Source organism: Camelina sativa, chromosome 7 (genome assembly GCF_030686135.1).
Source record: "Camelina sativa cultivar CO46 ecotype springtype chromosome 7, ASM3068613v1".
In the NCBI taxonomy this organism is placed as follows: Eukaryota; Viridiplantae; Streptophyta; class Magnoliopsida; order Brassicales; family Brassicaceae; genus Camelina; species Camelina sativa.
Genome location: NC_141886.1, coordinates 16238149 through 16255282, shown reverse-complemented (window position 1 = coordinate 16255282; position 17134 = coordinate 16238149). Strand labels below are relative to the sequence as shown.

Sequence of the window (17134 nt, the reverse complement as noted above, 5' to 3'; positions counted from 1 at the left end):
AGATATATCTAAGAAGACTTGTTCGAAAAAGGCGACACCATGATTTTGGGTTTCTCTTGAATCTCACGTGATATAAAAGCTTAGCCAACTCGCGTAACGTGTGGCTCACACGTGATAAAAAGCTTTCATCTCCGTTTGATTTTTCAAAAGCATAGAGGAGTACAGACCAAAGTAATCGCAAGAGCCTTGAGGAGAATCGTTCGTTACTCTTTCTCGAAACATGAAGACTTCTCTTTCTCTTTTACTCGAAGATCCTGAGGAAGCACAACTCAAGAAACTTGTTAAAGGTTACTTCGACCAGGGAGATCACGTCAAGGCATTGGAGGCAATTGAGGATTCGATTTTGATTCGTGGGAAGGAAAAGGTTCCAACAATGGTTCATTACCTACAAGGTTCTTTCTTCTTCGAACAAGCGACTAAAACAGAGAACAGTGACATGAAATTCACAGTTTGAAATTTCCGAGCAGACTCTTACCTCCGACTGCCGCTTAGTGGAAACGCCTCAGAGTATTTGCTTTTTGGAATGTCATGAACTCCATCAAATTCTAGAACTTCTCAAACGCATTAAGTTTGAAAGGGTTGATGGTACAGAACTGGTTTCCAACGCAACAGACAGTTTATTGGTTCGTTTGCGAGTTAAGGAAAAGGTCCAGCTTGACCATGAGTTTTCATTTATGCTTCTGGATAAAAGACTGCTCAGAGGAAAGATTGCTTCATTTGATGATGCAGGGACGATAGATGTTTGTGATCACAGTGTTCACTACACCAAGACGCAACCTCAGAAACCAAGTGGTGGTGGTCTAGTGGTTTCCACTTGAGGAGGAATTGCCCTGTTGGTCCAGGCCAGGGATTGATTCCCCTCAAGCGCGAAATTGTTAGTCATTTCTACTTGGCCAGGGGCTTTCATCTGGTCTTCCCCGGGCCCTGGGGGATTACGGGCCTCGGCCCCGAACCTCCTGGTAATCAAAAAAAAAAAAAAAAAAAAAAGACAGCATCCTCAGGGCGATGATATCATAACTGGTTGCTAGACTACCCTTTGATAGATGAGAGCTTTGAATTTCCCAGATCTATCCGGGCACACAATCTTGAAATATGGGTGGCTGTTCTAAGAGCCATTCACTTCACATGTACGACTTTGGGAACCAAATATGCAAAAGAAGTTGCAGATCCTGAGTTATGATACAGCTCTTTATGACGCCAAAAACTTATGTATACTGGAAGATGAGAGGAGAAAAAATGTTCCAGAAAATCAATGGAACTCATATGCATCTCTTCTATGCGATAAGTGTGACGAGCGTCTTATGATAGACGCCGGAGATTCTCACACCACAAAACTGTACTTATGTGCAGTACGAGATGTTCTCGAAGGAGCATCACATCCGACATTTGATTTCCCCGATCTAGAAGATTGCCTGACTCTCATACATGGGCATAAAAATCTCAATGATGATATAGTGTTGAAGTCCATAGACCTTCTGAAATCAGTGGTCACCAACAAGGTTCAGTCCTGATTCTTGATCTAAGTTAGAATTTTACAACAGAATAACATAAGTTGTCACCGTAAAGTATATATTAACTTGCAGGTTTCTGTAGCTGATACAAAGATTTTACTGGTTGAAAATTCGAGGATTAATTTGCTAAACGACCTTGTTAGGCTTTCTGCTTTTTACTACCGCTCTTATATCCTTCACCTGTTGAAACGTTTCATACGGGTTGGTTTGTAACTTTGATTTATACAACTGTTATATTCCCTTTGACAGAGAACTTGGATGAATTTGATATTTTCTTTGACAGGTACCTAATATTATAATTATGTCTCTTCGTCTAGGATGAATTGGATGGAGTTGTAGATATGGATGCCAAAAGCAAGTTACGAGCAGCACAAGCCGAACAAGAGAAGGGGAAGAAGTCAGAGTCAAACAACAAAAATGAATAAAAGCAAAAAGGTCGCTAAAATCTAAATTCTCTATTTGCTTGCATGGATTTTTTAATTACTCAGTTGTAAGATTTAATGTCCTTCTCCTTCATGGTGTAACAGAGAACTTTAGCGAGCATGTCTAGAAATTTTGATCAGAATGTTGAACAGTAAGTCACACTCCTTTAGATGAGAACTTTGATTTTTCAAGACTCGTTTCGCAAGTTGTAAATTCTTTGTAGGTTTTCTCTGAGCAAAACGTGATCTTTACATATGTCCATCGAATCTTCTCTCAACCTTGAACCGGAAGTTACTTCTTTATCACCAAAAACAACGAAAGATTCTATAGAACCAGAAGATACTCTTTCAAGTGAAAGGGGTCGATTGGAAACTTCATCCAACACTGAAAGTCAAGAGGAAGCTACTAAAGGTTATTTCTCAGTTGATAAATATTTTGAACTCTGTTGTTTTTGAGAGCATAGTTTCTTATTTCTTTCATTTGCCATCTTCAAGATAAGCAAAACGTGCCTGGAGAAGATTTACTGTCGGGACATTTGGACTCAGCATATGAAGAAGCAACTAGATACAATTCAGCTCTTGACATGACGCTGAAGGTAATGCAGACACCAACAACGATAAGATTCAAAAAATTGAGCTCTCTTCTACTGATTCAGCTCATTCGTTGTTATCATACAATATATAGTATTCGTTTACTTACTTCCTTTAACAAATTATGATACTTCAGGCACTCTTGAACATTAAGGTTCTTCGAGAGGATTTGGTGTACAATCGGCAACCATTTCATAGCAACCTGGAAGAACAAGTTCCTTGTGCACTAAAAGATTTCTTTTCTGCAGTTGTCTCGGAGCAGATAAAAGAAGATGGACTCTACAGTGACCTACTGAGCAACTTACTTGCTTCCTTAGAAGAAGTTCATTCCCTGGTTTGTGCGGATAAATATAAGCTTCTAAAACTTTCTCACTGTTTTCTTAAATGTCATTCTGTTCTTTTTTCACACTTTTCAGTCAAGTGATGCTGCTGAGGTAGTCGTCGCGATCCTTGAGTTTTGGCATTGGTGGAAAAGTCCAGAAAGAGAAAGCTTGGTAACTCGTCTTTTTACGTTGGAGGAATATGAAAGAATAAGCTGCAAAAGGTGCAGAAGGGAGCCAAATTATCCAGAGCAAAGTTCTTATGGAATTGTAATGGTTGCAAATTCTGTCAGAAACATAAAGGTATGTTCATTTATTTCCATCTGTCTTTCCTACAGAAACTGGTACTACTCCTTAAAAGCTGTTCTGTGATGATATATCTTTGCAGTGTGCTTTTGGGAATATGAAGTTTGAGGACATCCTTAAAGTGATCCGCATGGAAGATGAAATGATATGTGATGTTGAAACAGGAGGCTGTGGAAAGACAAACTTTGTTCACCACACTATAAGCAGATGCCCGCCTATCTTCACAGTTGGTAAAGTTTTGACGATGATTGTGACCTTATCTGCTCATTTCATTTACTGTGGTATGATTAAACGGTGTTGCTGTTTTTGTGTGTTTGCAAAATTAGTGTTGGAATGGGAGAAGAATGAAACGGAAACAGAAATATCTGAAACAACAAATGCTCTGGACTGGGAGATAGATATTAGCAGGCTATACGAAGGGTTAGAAGAACCAAAGACTAAGTATCGGCTTGTGTCAATGGTAAAATCTTAAAAGGGGTCACAAGTATTTGTGCTATTGTTCTTCTGTATCTTTTCTCTGTTACAGTCTCGGAATATGGAAAAATGCAGATTGGTTATGGTGAAGAAGGATAATACATCTGCATGGCTTATAAACGGAACCGGTGGGTCAGTCTCAGACATGGAACTTTAGCAGAAGAGGTAAGACGAAACAATTGTCTTTTGTCTCTTATGAGTTGAGTTTTGAACTTAAATAGGTGAGACATTATTGATATGTGTGGTGATGGCATAGGGTGTTGGTAACTGGAAGAGTCTGGTCAGAATCTGTGGAGAAAGAAGGGTTCGGCCAGAGATTCTCTTCTATGAAGCTGCTTGATCGATCATCGATAGCACAAATAGTGACATCTTCCACTTCAAAAGCAGTTGTGTTTTTTATGTGATGCTTGAAAAAGAGTAACACGGACAGAAGCAGAGACAATCTAAACATGAGAAGATGAGATATTGCAACTTTGCTGGAAGACTCCAAAATTCATATACATATCTTTTGTTTGTTTTTTATTAAAAAAAAAAAAACATCTTTTGTTTGTTTTGAAGGTTGAAATTTGATTCATCTTCTTCTTCTGGCTAACTTTTTAGTGTTGTGCGATAGACTAAACATTGGGAAGAATGTCCCGTACGTGGATATTTGTGATTTTTAACTGAGTAGTAGATCATGATTTTCAAAGAAAGTTTGAAGCTTTAATTCGAACTGCTAAGATCTTACCATACAATATAACGATCTGAAAAATAGACGCTAGGAGTTACACGAGAATTGTAGTAACATTCATCATGTGATGTTAAAAAAAAAAAAAAGAAGAAACTTATTGAAAGTATTCTGCAATGAAAAATATTAAACTGGACACCAAAAACACCAAAATCTCTTTGTAGCTTCTCACTTATTTTTGTTAGTAAAGAGATTTTTTTTTTGTGGTTATGGTAATATTTATAGTAAAAACTTTTAACAATCATATTGACATTTACATAAACGCTCGGCAGGTTTACCCTTCCAGACAAAAGCGGCAGAGCATTCGCAACGTGCGACAAGATCTTTCGGCGCACCAGGTATTTTTTTGATGTCACTTATGCATTGATTCTTCCCATTTGTTTCACATGTTCCAGGAAATTTTCTGTTCATGTCGCATGCCCACTTTGTTTTGGATTCCACCTCTATTTTTGTTATTATATATATACCAACGACAAATATATCATCAGATTACAAAACTGTATTTAGATAAACAATTGATGATGCGAAATAAAACTAAAATATTACCTCTAACATGGCTGAGAACGAGGAATGTGAGAATACAAGAAACCATAAACAAGACACCACCTTTCATGACTCATAAAATGATAAACCAGTCGTCTCTTTCTTTTATTTTTGGTCAACAACACTCGCAATAAATATGTTGTTGCTATTAATTATCATACATGAATACATGATAAAATTATCATACATGAATACATTTTTGGTCAACAACACTCGCAATAATTTTACTATTAATTATCATACATAAATACATGATTAAATTTCTTTTATTTTTGGTCAACAACACTCACCATAATTTTACTATTAGCCTAATTCCTACATTCGTAGGCAGCGGGACTTGATCCCTGATGTGATGGTGTCTTATGCATTAAGGACTTACCTTTGGTCACTGCACTAAGGTCACTTCACTTGCTCTTACTTTTTTATACAATAACAATGTGTTAAATTAATTTTTAGATTTTTTAAGTTTAGAGTTCTCTATTTTATATTTAGAGTATAGTTTTGAGAGATTACGGTTTAGTATTTGAAGTTTAGGGTTTAAAATTTAGTTATTTTTTATATAGAAAAGAGTACTATTGAAAATGGCCAACAATAAAAGGTATTTTTGCCAAATGACATATAAAAATAATATTTTTGCAAATATCTCACTTTTAAAACATAGATTATTAAAATAATTTTGTAAGAAAATATCCTAAATGGAGTGTAATTTTAGAGTTTGTGAGAACAAGGTTCATATAGAGAAAGATCCCAAATTTTGGAGATGATGGAGATGAAAATGTTGGGTAAGGTTTCTTATAGATTAGATGATTAGATTTTCTATCGACTTGACAAATAAAAATCAAATTAATGTTACTAATTGTACATGAATACATGATAAAATTATCATACATGAATACATTTTTGGTCAACAACACTCGCAATAATTTTACTATTAATTATCATACATGAATACATGATTAAATTTCTTTTATTTTTGGTCAACAACACTCACCATAATTTTACTATTAGCCTAATTCCTACATTCGTAGGCAGCGGGACTTGATCCCTGATGTGATGGTGTCTTATGCATTAAGGACTTACCTTTGGTCACTGCACTAAAGTCACTTCACTTGCTCTTACTTTTTTATACAATAACAATGTGTTAAATTAATTTTTAGATTTTTTAAGTTTAGAGTTCTCTATTTTATATTTAGAGTATAGTTTTGAGAGATTACGGTTTAGTATTTGAAGTTTAGGGTTTAAAATTTAATTATTTTTTATATAGAAAAGAGTACTATTGAAAATGGCCAACAATAAAAGGTATTTTTGCCAAATGACATATAAAAATAATATTTTTGCAAATATCTCACTTTTAAAACATAGATTATTAAAATAATTTTGTAAGAAAATATCCTAAATGGAGTGTAATTTTAGAGTTTGTGAGAACAAGGTTCATATAGAGAAAGATCCCAAATTTTGGAGATGATGGAGATGAAAATGTTGGGTAAGGTTTCTTATAGATTAGATGATTAGATTTTCTATCGACTTGACAAATAAAAATCAAATTAATGTTACTAATTGTACATGAATACATGATAAAATTATCATACATGAATACATTTTTGGTCAACAACACTCGCAATAATTTTACTATTAATTATCATACATGAATACATGATAAAATTTCTTTTATTTTTGGTCAACAACACTCGCAATAATTTTACTATTAATTATCATACATGAATACATGATAAAATTATCATACATGAATACATTTTTGGTCAATAACACTCACAATTTATCATACATGAATACATGATAAAATTAGATGTTGCTATTAATCAGGGAAAACAAATAGTAAAAAAGAAAGATGGAGCCAAGTCTACGTAAATCGATCGAATCCGTATTTACTTTTTGAAAAGTTCTCCTATACAATTAATTTTCTAATCTATTCACATTCCAGAAAAAAAAAAAAAAAAAAAAAAAAAAAAAAAAAAAGCAGGAGAAAAATATTCATATTATAGAATTAATAGAAGAAGATCATAAACATCTCACAAATTCAGACATGTACAAAATAAAACTAAAAATTTACCTTTAACATGGCTGAATTTATGTCGTAATATATTCACAAATAAAAAAATTTAATCAAATTTGAAAATATTTAGAGGTATCAAACCTTATTTACTCAATTTCTTATCATATGACCAAATTATTAATATATAAAAAATCCTCTTCAATCAAATAACAATATTATAGATAATTTTCAATCAAGTAAAATATTGTAAATATATTTTAAAAACTATCAAATTAGTATATTTATAATTTTTTGATATGGTGAATTCGTATTCTTTAAAAGATATCAAGTTAAGCTATTTTTTATTTTTCAACTTTAAATATATTAAATATTTATTTGTTTTCTATAATTATGCATTTCAACCAAAAGTTGTATGAAATTAAATATCCAAATTTTGATGTATATTAAGTAAATGTTATTATTTTCCGAAAAAGGACTTCTATTACACTGTTATTATTTTTTAATCATATATGTTTGACTCATCAGTTATCTTTATATTTGACTAGATTAGGCCCGTGTATTAACGCATATATAAAGAAAATATGTGAAATTTTAAGTTATATTCCAAATATTAATTTTATTTCTTTTGATTTTTTTAAAACCGGATTTAGAGTTCACACTCTATCTTGCAATACACATTCTCTATATATACATCATAAAAAAAAAAATTTAACTCTATGCACTTCATCCCAATAAGTAACATTTAAATTTTTCATATTAAAAAAATATGTGCATTTTATCAAATTTATATCTTACTTAATACTAAAAATAACTAAAAATTAATAAAACATAATTCTCAAAAAAAAAAAAACTGAAAACTCATATTATCTCATATTTGAAAAAGTAACAATAACTTAACTATAATTGTTTCATATTTTGTAATCTCATCCGTAATAATTTTACTACGTGTCCAACTAATTTTAAATAAAACTATACTAACATTATCTTTGTCCAAAAAAAAACTATACTAACAGTATCATAAATTAATCAAAAGTTCATAATCGGTTATTATATTTTCACAAAAAAATTATGCCTGAAAAATAGGAATAAAATATATGCATAATATGCAAACATATGCTCTAAATTACGTAAGCATGTGATTTTTTAAAGTACAGTTTGATCCATAGTTAAATTTTGACAAAGAAAAAAAAAAAGAGAGAAAATGTCATATAGTTTATAGAACTGTCACATAGCTTTACGTTACAATATGAAATATTTTCATAAAAATGAGACAACTTTATATGAAATTATTTTTTTTACAAAAAAAGTTTTAATAATATAATGAAGTTCAATATATGGCGTATTAAAAAAAACTATTTTGTTATGAGAAAATTTATTTGTTTATATGAAGCTGAGTATCTACTGTCCTTTTTCTTTAGGATAAATAATTGACGGTATAATTTATTTAATTATAGTATTATAGTAATTAATTATATAGTTTTCTTAATTCTTTTTCTTATAGAATTATTAATTTAATATTAGAATTAGTATTATCTTTTTACATACATATAAGAACTATATTTTTATATTTAATAAAATTGTTTAATTGTTTAATTTATTATAATTATATTTTTAATTTTAAAATTTGTTAAAACAAAGTTGTTGTATAACACATGGCAAATCTCTAATCTTTAAAATTGACAAATGTCGCGATCACATGAGTTATTAACTTTGAAAACCAAAGTTTATATAATAAGATGTGAAATTTTTATCCCATTAATAATTTTTATTCAAAAGTTGAACAATTTCATCTATTTATTAATTTACTTTATAGCTGAAATCCGAAATTATCAAAAACATCCAAAATTAGCAGAAAAAATCCTAAATATCCAAAACTTCTCAAAATTATCCAAATTATTCATAACCCCTATAAGAAAAAGACCCAAACTACACAAAATATATGAATTAACAAAAAAATATCGGTAATAGAACTACTCAAACTATTTAAAATACTCAAAAGTCAATGAAATACCACAATACTAAGTAAAAAGGTGTTAATAGGCTAGTTATATTCTGGTACGTTTTGGGTATCCATTTGGAGTTCGGGTTGGATTTTTTTGGGTAACCAAAATTCTGGCTTTTAAACATGTTCGAATGTTTTTAAAGTTTAAATTTGAATCCAGATCGGATATTTCAAGCCAGATTTATTTTGGATCTTAAGGTCTGGATATTTTTTCCAGCCTTTCACAAATATTTGATTTTGCACTAATTCACATATATTTAAGTAATATATTTAAATTAATGTTTTGTCAAAGTATATATTAGTACGGGAACATATTTGATGTCTAAACCGAACATATTTTTTTTACTTTTAATATGAAAAACCTTTTCCACCAAAACACTTTATAGGCCCCCTCGTATTTTATTAGCAAAGAGCACTACAAAAAAGACGTACATTGTTAGCTCGGAAAATATGCTATCATATGTAATACATAGCGATTTCATAAATGCTATGATATCGGCAGCTATGGTAGATACCCTATCTACGATAGCTTTATTTTTCTAAGATATAATAAGTTCATATACAATAACATTAGTTAAATGTTTTAATTTAGTTTTTTCGCAGCAATATATGAATGCCGTTATTTATTTTTTCATAACCATTTATAAAAAATGTTAGTTTTTTCTAACAACTCAAATTGGGTGCTATGATATATCATTGTACAATAGCAAATATTTATTGCCGTAATTTATGTTTTCATAACTCTTTTTCGTGTTGTATTATCTTATTACATAACTAAGTTTATTCGCTATGATATAACGTCTTTTTTTGCTATTGTAGTTGCATAAAAAAAATTTCTCCTGCTATTATATTGATGACTTAGTGCTATCTTTTAAAATAGAACATGCTACGAGTGTGGTAGTTTGGAGCACATGGTAGCTAGTTGTCCCCATAGGAGTGCAGCGCCGGCGGCTCAGGCAGTGGTTCGTGTATGCTATCATTGCAGGGAGTCTGGGCACATCAAGCCCAGTGCCCCAAGTTGCAGCATATGGCAGTAGCAGCAGTGCAACATGTGGTGCAGCCTGGAGTGCAGCAGGTGGCAAGGATTGAGCAGGCGCCACGGGACGCGGGCAGTACAGGTTTACACGAATGTCGAGACTGGTGGAATCAGTGCCGGGGCGATCACATGTAGAACTTCTGGTACTTAAACTTGTGAATTTCAGTAGGTTCAGATTTTATGTTTTGCCTGTGTTAAAGTGTTAGGTTCTCAACACATGAGGTTTGTGTAGGGACCTTATTGGTGGGCGGGTTTAAGTCTCACGTTATGTTTGATTCTGGAGCTACCCATAGCTTCATTACTCTGGAGTGCGTAGAGAGTGCTGATATCAGAGGAGATCTCGGGGAGCAAGTGGGAGTTGTCAGAGTTGCTGGAGGCAAGTTCCTGAGGGTCATTGGACGGGCGAGGGCTTTTGATATTCATATCGCAGGAGAGTCATGGCCAGCGGATTTGCTTATCAGTCTAGTGGAGTTGTATGATGTTATTCTCGGGATGGATTGGCTACATCAACATATGGTTCATCTTGATTCTCATCGGGGTAGAGTGGAGTTTGAGCGTCCAGGAGGGAAGTTGGTTTTTGATGGAGTTAGACCGACTTCGGGGAGTCTCGTGATCTCGGCCATGCAGGCTGGGAGTATGATCGAGAAGGGTGGTGAGGCTTATTTGGTTACTATATCGATGCCAGAGTCAGTAGGGCAGTCTACGATTAGCGGTATTCAGGTTGTTGAGGAGTTTGAGGATGTGTTCCAGTCGTTGCAGGGGTTACTACCATCTCGGTCTGATCCTTTCACGATTGAACTGGAACCAAGGATGACGACGTTATCCAAGGCTCCTTACAGGATGGCTCCAGCAGAGATGGCAGAGCTGAATAAGCAGTTAGAGGATATGTTGAGCAAGGGATTCATCCGTCCTAGTGTATCACCGTGGGGAGCGCCGATGTTATTTGTTAAGAAGAAAGATGGGAGTTTCCGCTTATGTATTGATTACAGGGGTTTGAACCAGGGATTGTGAAGAACAAGTACCATCTTCCAGGATCGATAAGTTGTTGGATCAGTTGAGTGGTGCTACTTGGTTCTCCAAGGTAGATTTGGCGTCGATTATAATCAGATTCCGATAGATGAGACAGATGTGAGGAAGACTGCATTCAAGACGAGGTATGGGCATTATGAGTTTGTGGTGATGCCGTTTGGGTTGACTACAACATGTTGATCTGCAGATCAATTGGTGATAACTTGTCCTGTGGGAAGGTTGTTAAAGGGTGGGGACCAGGGTTCGAGGAACGCCTGGCGCACCAATAACCTACTGGTGGATTTGGATGTGAGTTCCTTTCCACGGTGAGGGGTTAGGATTGATGCTCTGCAGGGCCAGCTTGGGATCCATGGAGGCAAGCTAGCGGTGGGCTAGTGGGGTCCATGGAACGGGTTGTCACAACAACTATCCTACTCATGTAAAATAGCACTAGAAACTCGTGATCATCTTTTTTTCTCCTGCACTTTTGTTTTAGTTGTGTGGTCCTCTCTTGCGAAGGGGTTGCTCAAGACAAGATACACCGCTGATTGGTCTACGTTAATAGCTCATGTTTCTGATCCAATCCTTCACCGGGTGGAGGGTTTCCTCCTTAGGTATGTATTTCAGGCTACAGTTTACAATATCTGGCGGGAAATAATGGTAGACGCCATGGTGAGGCACCGAATTCAGCTGCAACCTTGACTGGCCAGATTGATAGAAAAATACGAGATAAGCTCCTAGCTATTGGCATCTTGGGAGACAGGCGGTACGATGAGGCATTCCCACTGTGGCTGCAGTCCCAGATTTAGATTTCAAACTATCTTTTCTATTTTGTTAGTTTCAGTTGTTTATTATATGAAAACGATGCACTAGTTGTAACAAAGTATTTTTCTTTTTTAAATATAATTTAACATTAAATAAACAAAAAAAAAGAGCAACAACCATCATAACAATTATTAATATTTATATTAGTAGTTAAAAACTATTAAGACCAAGTGATCCTAACTTAGGCCTGGGACGGATCCGAATATCCGGGGTTTTTGGAAATATCTGGATCCGTATCCAGTTCTACCGGATATGAAATATTGTTATCCAAATCCGTATCCGGATATCTGTATCTGAATATTCCTACAAAAACCCGTATATCCATCCGAAAATCCGGATATCCGCAGATACCCGGAATTTCTCCCCCAAAAGAAATCCTAACACGCTGGATCTTCACTCCACGCCAGATCTTCAAATTAAAAAGGAAAAGAAGAATCTCATCTATCATCGAAGAACATGCCTCCATCTTCTATGAGCCGTCGTGAAAGTGAAAAGTTAAGGGGAAGATTTTTTTTCTTTTGTTCAGTAAATGTGGATCGATTAGTGTATTAGGTTTCTGTAGTGTTTATTAGTGTATTAGATAAAAATACTAAAACTTAAAAGTCCACTAATATAAAGCCCAAATCCATTAGATATGTAATATATATATATATATATATAATTAGGTATTAGTCCCTGCAATGCGCGTGGTTGAATGCATAATAGTTTTTATTATATTTCTGAAATTTTGTTAAAATAAAATATTATTCTTTAATTTTTTATTAACAATAACATCAAAGAATGATTTTTGTTTTTTCTACTAAAATATGAATCTCAAATTTCTTATAGAAATGATGTGCAATTTAAACCCTACACTTTTGTCAATATTTTTTGGTATGGTTATTTCTTATACCAAAATTAACAAATACTAAAAAAGAATTATTACAAATTGATATATATATATATATATATATATATATATAATAATATAGAAATTTTAAAAATTTCCTAATATGAGTGAATCTATGTTTATCATGTTCTATAGTGGTTAATAACTGATTTAAAGAGTTTTTCTTAATGTCATTATAAAATTTAGTAACTACATATAAAATTATTGTGTATAAAATATTTCTCATTTCAAAGTTTAAAGCAATATATATATATATATATATGACTATAAGTTTAGCTAACCAAAATAATTAAAAAATATTAAAATGTAACCAAAACATTTTCTCTTGAAAGATAAATAAGTTAGTAGGATGAATGAATTAATGTAGAATTATTGGATAGGAGTTACATTTGAGTTAAATTTAGAGTTAAATGGAGTTGCACGCCTTTAAAAGTGAGTTAATTATAAATAAATATTTTAATTTGTTATAACTTAAAATAAAAGGAATACCAAGTGGTCCAATCAAAATTCACATGATTTGGTTGTTTGTTGATATAAACTCAACATTCACACATAATATTTCAAAATGAAAAATATTACTTTTGAAGTGACAAACTAAATTAGTTTTCTTATAAAATTATATGAGCTTCAATCTCAAAAAATTTTAAAACCCCAAGAATAACTTATATCTTTTTGGTTTTGTTTTGTTTTTCACTCATCAATTTAATTTATAGTGCTAGATATCAAACTAATGGTTTCATCTTTAGAGAATTTAGTTAAATAGTATTTTTAAAATTATCTTATTTTCTATATTTCACTTGCAGTTAAATATGATTTCTTTTTAAGATCATTTTTTCATTTTGATTAAAACACAAGACCAATTTTTTAATTATGATGTTTTTGTTTTCAAAAACCTCAAATCATAAATAAAATAAATATTATATTGATCTTTGCATATTTATCTATTGGATCAGAAAACAAAATAGACTTTATAAATAGAGTTGATAAACTTTACAAAACAAAATAGACTTTATAAATGGATAATTATATTGATCTTTATAAATTATTAAAAATGATAAATGAATATGTGAGATAACCGGAGACATAATAGATAATTAGATATGGATCATTTCAACATCATGATTTTATTGTGTGGTGAATATTGTAAGAAAGTATGAAAATAATGACTTATATAGATGTTAATATAAAATAGACAATGGAGATAAACCTTTTAAAACATTAAAAAAACAATATAAGATATACATATCATACAACCTCTAAAACTAAGTTTTTACAATGATATTTGATTTGATTTTTTTAGCCCATACAACAACAATAACAAAAAAAAACACAAAACAAATCAAAACAAAAAAAAGATTTGAGATATAGTGGAAGAAGATGAGAGAATGAAAGAGTGAGAGACTAAGATAATTACATTTAGGAAAATGAGAGTTACAATTCTAATATTGTTTTGTTTTAATACAATTGATTAATACAACATAGTGGAGAAATAAATTTAATGCATAATTTATAGGGGAATTTATATGATTTCAGTTTTATATTATGTGAGTTAAATGTGAAAATTAATTGTTTTTTTAATTATTGTTTTAATAGAAATATTTTTTTTTGTTAAATTGCATTGTCAAGTGGACCAATAAGGAGAGAGTGAAACTTTACTTTTATGTATATGATTAAAACGGATCGGGATATCCAGTTTGAAATTATGTTAGAGGGAGGTATTGAATTAGAATTTTAAAAGATTCTGGTTTTTTAATAAAATCTTCTGTTATTCAATTTGTGATTTTTAAATCATTATCCAAATCCAGTGTTATTGAATTTGGAATTTACTTAAAATCAGTCGAAGTAACTTAGAATATATTGTTATTCAATTAGAGATTTATAAAAAAAATTATAAAATCCCAGTGTTATTCAAATTTGACAAATTTTTTTGTAAAAGTGTTTAACATTGATTTTAAAATATTTTGGATAGTTTTTTAGTTGAAAACTAGTGAGAAATAAGAACGAAACAATCTCACCTCTATATGTGTTATTCTGAAGGATTTCAAAAAAAAAAAAAAAAACAGTTCTCAAGAGCTATTCGACTCTATGACGGGGTCAGCGCAAAGTGTATACGTTCCATTAGTGGTGCACATGGAAAATCAGAGGTCACAAGCGCAGTGTTCACTAAAGATCAAAGGTAGGAAGAAGATTCAATAGATTTTTTTGCAGAACAATTGATTAATCATATGGCTTTTGTTAGGTTTGTACTCTCATCTGGAAAGGATTTTGCAGTTAAGTTATGGGAAATAGGGTCAGGTCAAATGGTAAAGGAATGTCTCGGAGCAAAGCGAATAAAACTGCGGTCTCAGGTAGTCAATTCTCTAAACCTTTTGAGACGAAAATATTCACTGGGTCCGATTAATTCTAAACGATCTTCATTGTTGTGTTATGCAGGCAATCTTTAACGAAAGTGAAGAGTTTGTAATCTCCATAGATGAAGCAAGCAATGAGGTTGTTACATGGGATGCCAGAACTGCAGAAAAAGTGGCAAAATGGCCTTCAAACCATAACGGTACACCGCAGTGGATTGAGCACTCGCCGGTTGAATCAGTCTTTGTTACTTGTGGAACAGACATATCCATTCGGTTCTGGAAGGAATCCGTCTAGTCTAGAAGAGATTCCAATGAATCAAAGTAGTATTTTTTATTTTCTTAAAAACATAAAGCATACATGAGGTTACAAAACAATAGAAATTCTGGAGATAGATTTGCTTATATAAGATACTTTCTTTGGAGAGTTCTGTTGTTTCATGTTGCCTTGTGAAAAATGCAAGTAATGTTCCAGTTCACTGCATAAGAACAAAAACAAAGCAGGTGAGTTTCAAAATCAGAATTACTTCTCTAATGAGTTTTCTTTCAATATATTGACCTCATCATAAGATTCAACACCAGTACACCACCGTCCTCTCTAATGCATTTTCTTGATTCATCCCTTGAAACTTATCGTGTCTACTCAAGGTTTCCAAATAATTATTTCTGCAGTTTTCCTCTCAAGGGGAATGGGGGGTTAGACTCAAGTACTACTTCTCTAGTGGAAAAGATTACCACATATCGTTGTGCTATCTCTCAGTGGGAGGAAAGCACAAGTTCCTTTTGGGCGAGAGACGATTGAGATTACCACATTGCCGCTAAGTTATTAACCAAAGGGGGGAAGGAGGTGATGATCAAGTCTCTAGCTACGGTGGTCACTACCTTTGTGATGTCTTTCTTTCGGCTTCCCAAGATGGTCACAAGGAATTTAACCAGCGCGATCTCAAATTTTTGGTGGAGTTTGTCTGGGCAATTGCGGGGTTTACACTTGGTAGCCTGGGATAAGCTGTGTTACAACAAAGATACCGGGGGTCTGGGTTTTTGCTGTTTAGATGATTATAATACTGCTCTGTTGGCCAAGCAGCTTTGGCGGTTAATTACGGTTCCAGATTCCCTTTTTGCAAGGGTTTTTAAAGGTCGATTATCGGCATTTTGATCCGCTGGATCCAATCAAATCTTACTCGCATCTTTTGGATGGCGAAGTATAGTATCTACTCGCTCTCTGGTTAATAAATGACTTATTAAAGGAGTTGGCTCTAGTGCTTCCATTTCTGTATGGATCCTTGCTCAATCTCCGAGACCTTCTGCCCCTTTGCTTCGCGTTCAAAATTTCATTGATTGGAGTTCAAATTCCTGGAACATTGCTCAGCTTTTGGTTACGTTTGTATGGGAAGATGTTGCTATTATTTCAGCCTTACCACTAAGACAGCCGGATCGACCAGATTTGTTGGGTTGGCATTTCACTAAATCGGGGCAATATACGGTTAAACCAGGATATCATATCCTTCGGGCTCGTATGACGGCATCTCCTGGGCTTACTGTACTTCGGTCGGATGTTGTTCCTTTACAGGCCTTTGTTTGGAAGATCCGTTGTCCCCAGAAGATCCGTCATTTCAAGTGGCAGGTGTTATCGGGTTGTGTGGCAGTTATAGCTAATTTGCGGAAGCGTGGTATGAGTTGTGATGCGGAGTGTGGCCTATGTGGCTCCCCGAGGAGACAATTAATCATTCTCTTTTTCAGTGTCCTCTAGCCAGACAGGTTTGGGCATTGTCACAATTCCCGACGGCCATTGACGTCTTTCCATCCGATTTTGTTTTTACTAATATGGATTTCCTATTTTGGCGGTGCAGCAAGGTTGCCAACCAGAATATGTTTCTCTGGATTCTCTGGTATATATGGAAATCACGGAATTAAAAACTATTTAATAATTTGGATTCGAATCTACGTGCGATTTTGCGCTTGGCGGCTGACGAATCCAAGGCCTGGTTTTTGGCTCAAACGGAGGAGATAATTTCAGAAACGGTTATTAATTCTTCCGTTGTCCCAAGTGGTGGCGGAAGTTTTCGGGTCCCTAGGTCCTTGATGAGTTATTTATGTTTTGTTGATTGTTCGTGGAAA

At 33.3% G+C, this 17134-nt stretch overlaps 1 protein-coding gene and 1 pseudogene across 2 annotated transcripts; one reads left to right on the top strand and one right to left on the bottom strand.

Annotated features, from left to right (window-relative positions):
* The first annotated feature begins 220 nt into the window (after nucleotides 1-220).
* On the top strand, nucleotides 221-4114 carry LOC104701112 (uncharacterized; annotated as a pseudogene). The gene is made up of 14 exons (XR_015561980.1): nucleotides 221-392; nucleotides 550-806; nucleotides 993-1499; nucleotides 1584-1712; nucleotides 1829-1946; nucleotides 2039-2085; nucleotides 2170-2345; nucleotides 2429-2529; nucleotides 2661-2858; nucleotides 2941-3147; nucleotides 3233-3380; nucleotides 3477-3610; nucleotides 3700-3789; nucleotides 3881-4114. The product of XR_015561980.1 is annotated as an uncharacterized LOC104701112 (transcript).
* Nucleotides 4115-4494: 380 nt separating this feature from the next.
* LOC104701111 (defensin-like protein 226) lies at nucleotides 4495-5015 on the bottom strand. The gene is made up of 2 exons (XM_010416749.2): nucleotides 4898-5015; nucleotides 4495-4794 (listed from the first exon to the last, which is right to left on the bottom strand). The coding sequence occupies exons 1-2, from the start codon at nucleotides 4962-4964 to the stop codon at nucleotides 4586-4588; spliced, it is 276 nt and encodes a 91-aa protein (XP_010415051.2). The 5' UTR covers nucleotides 4965-5015; the 3' UTR covers nucleotides 4495-4585.
* Nucleotides 5016-17134: the final 12119 nt, after the last annotated feature.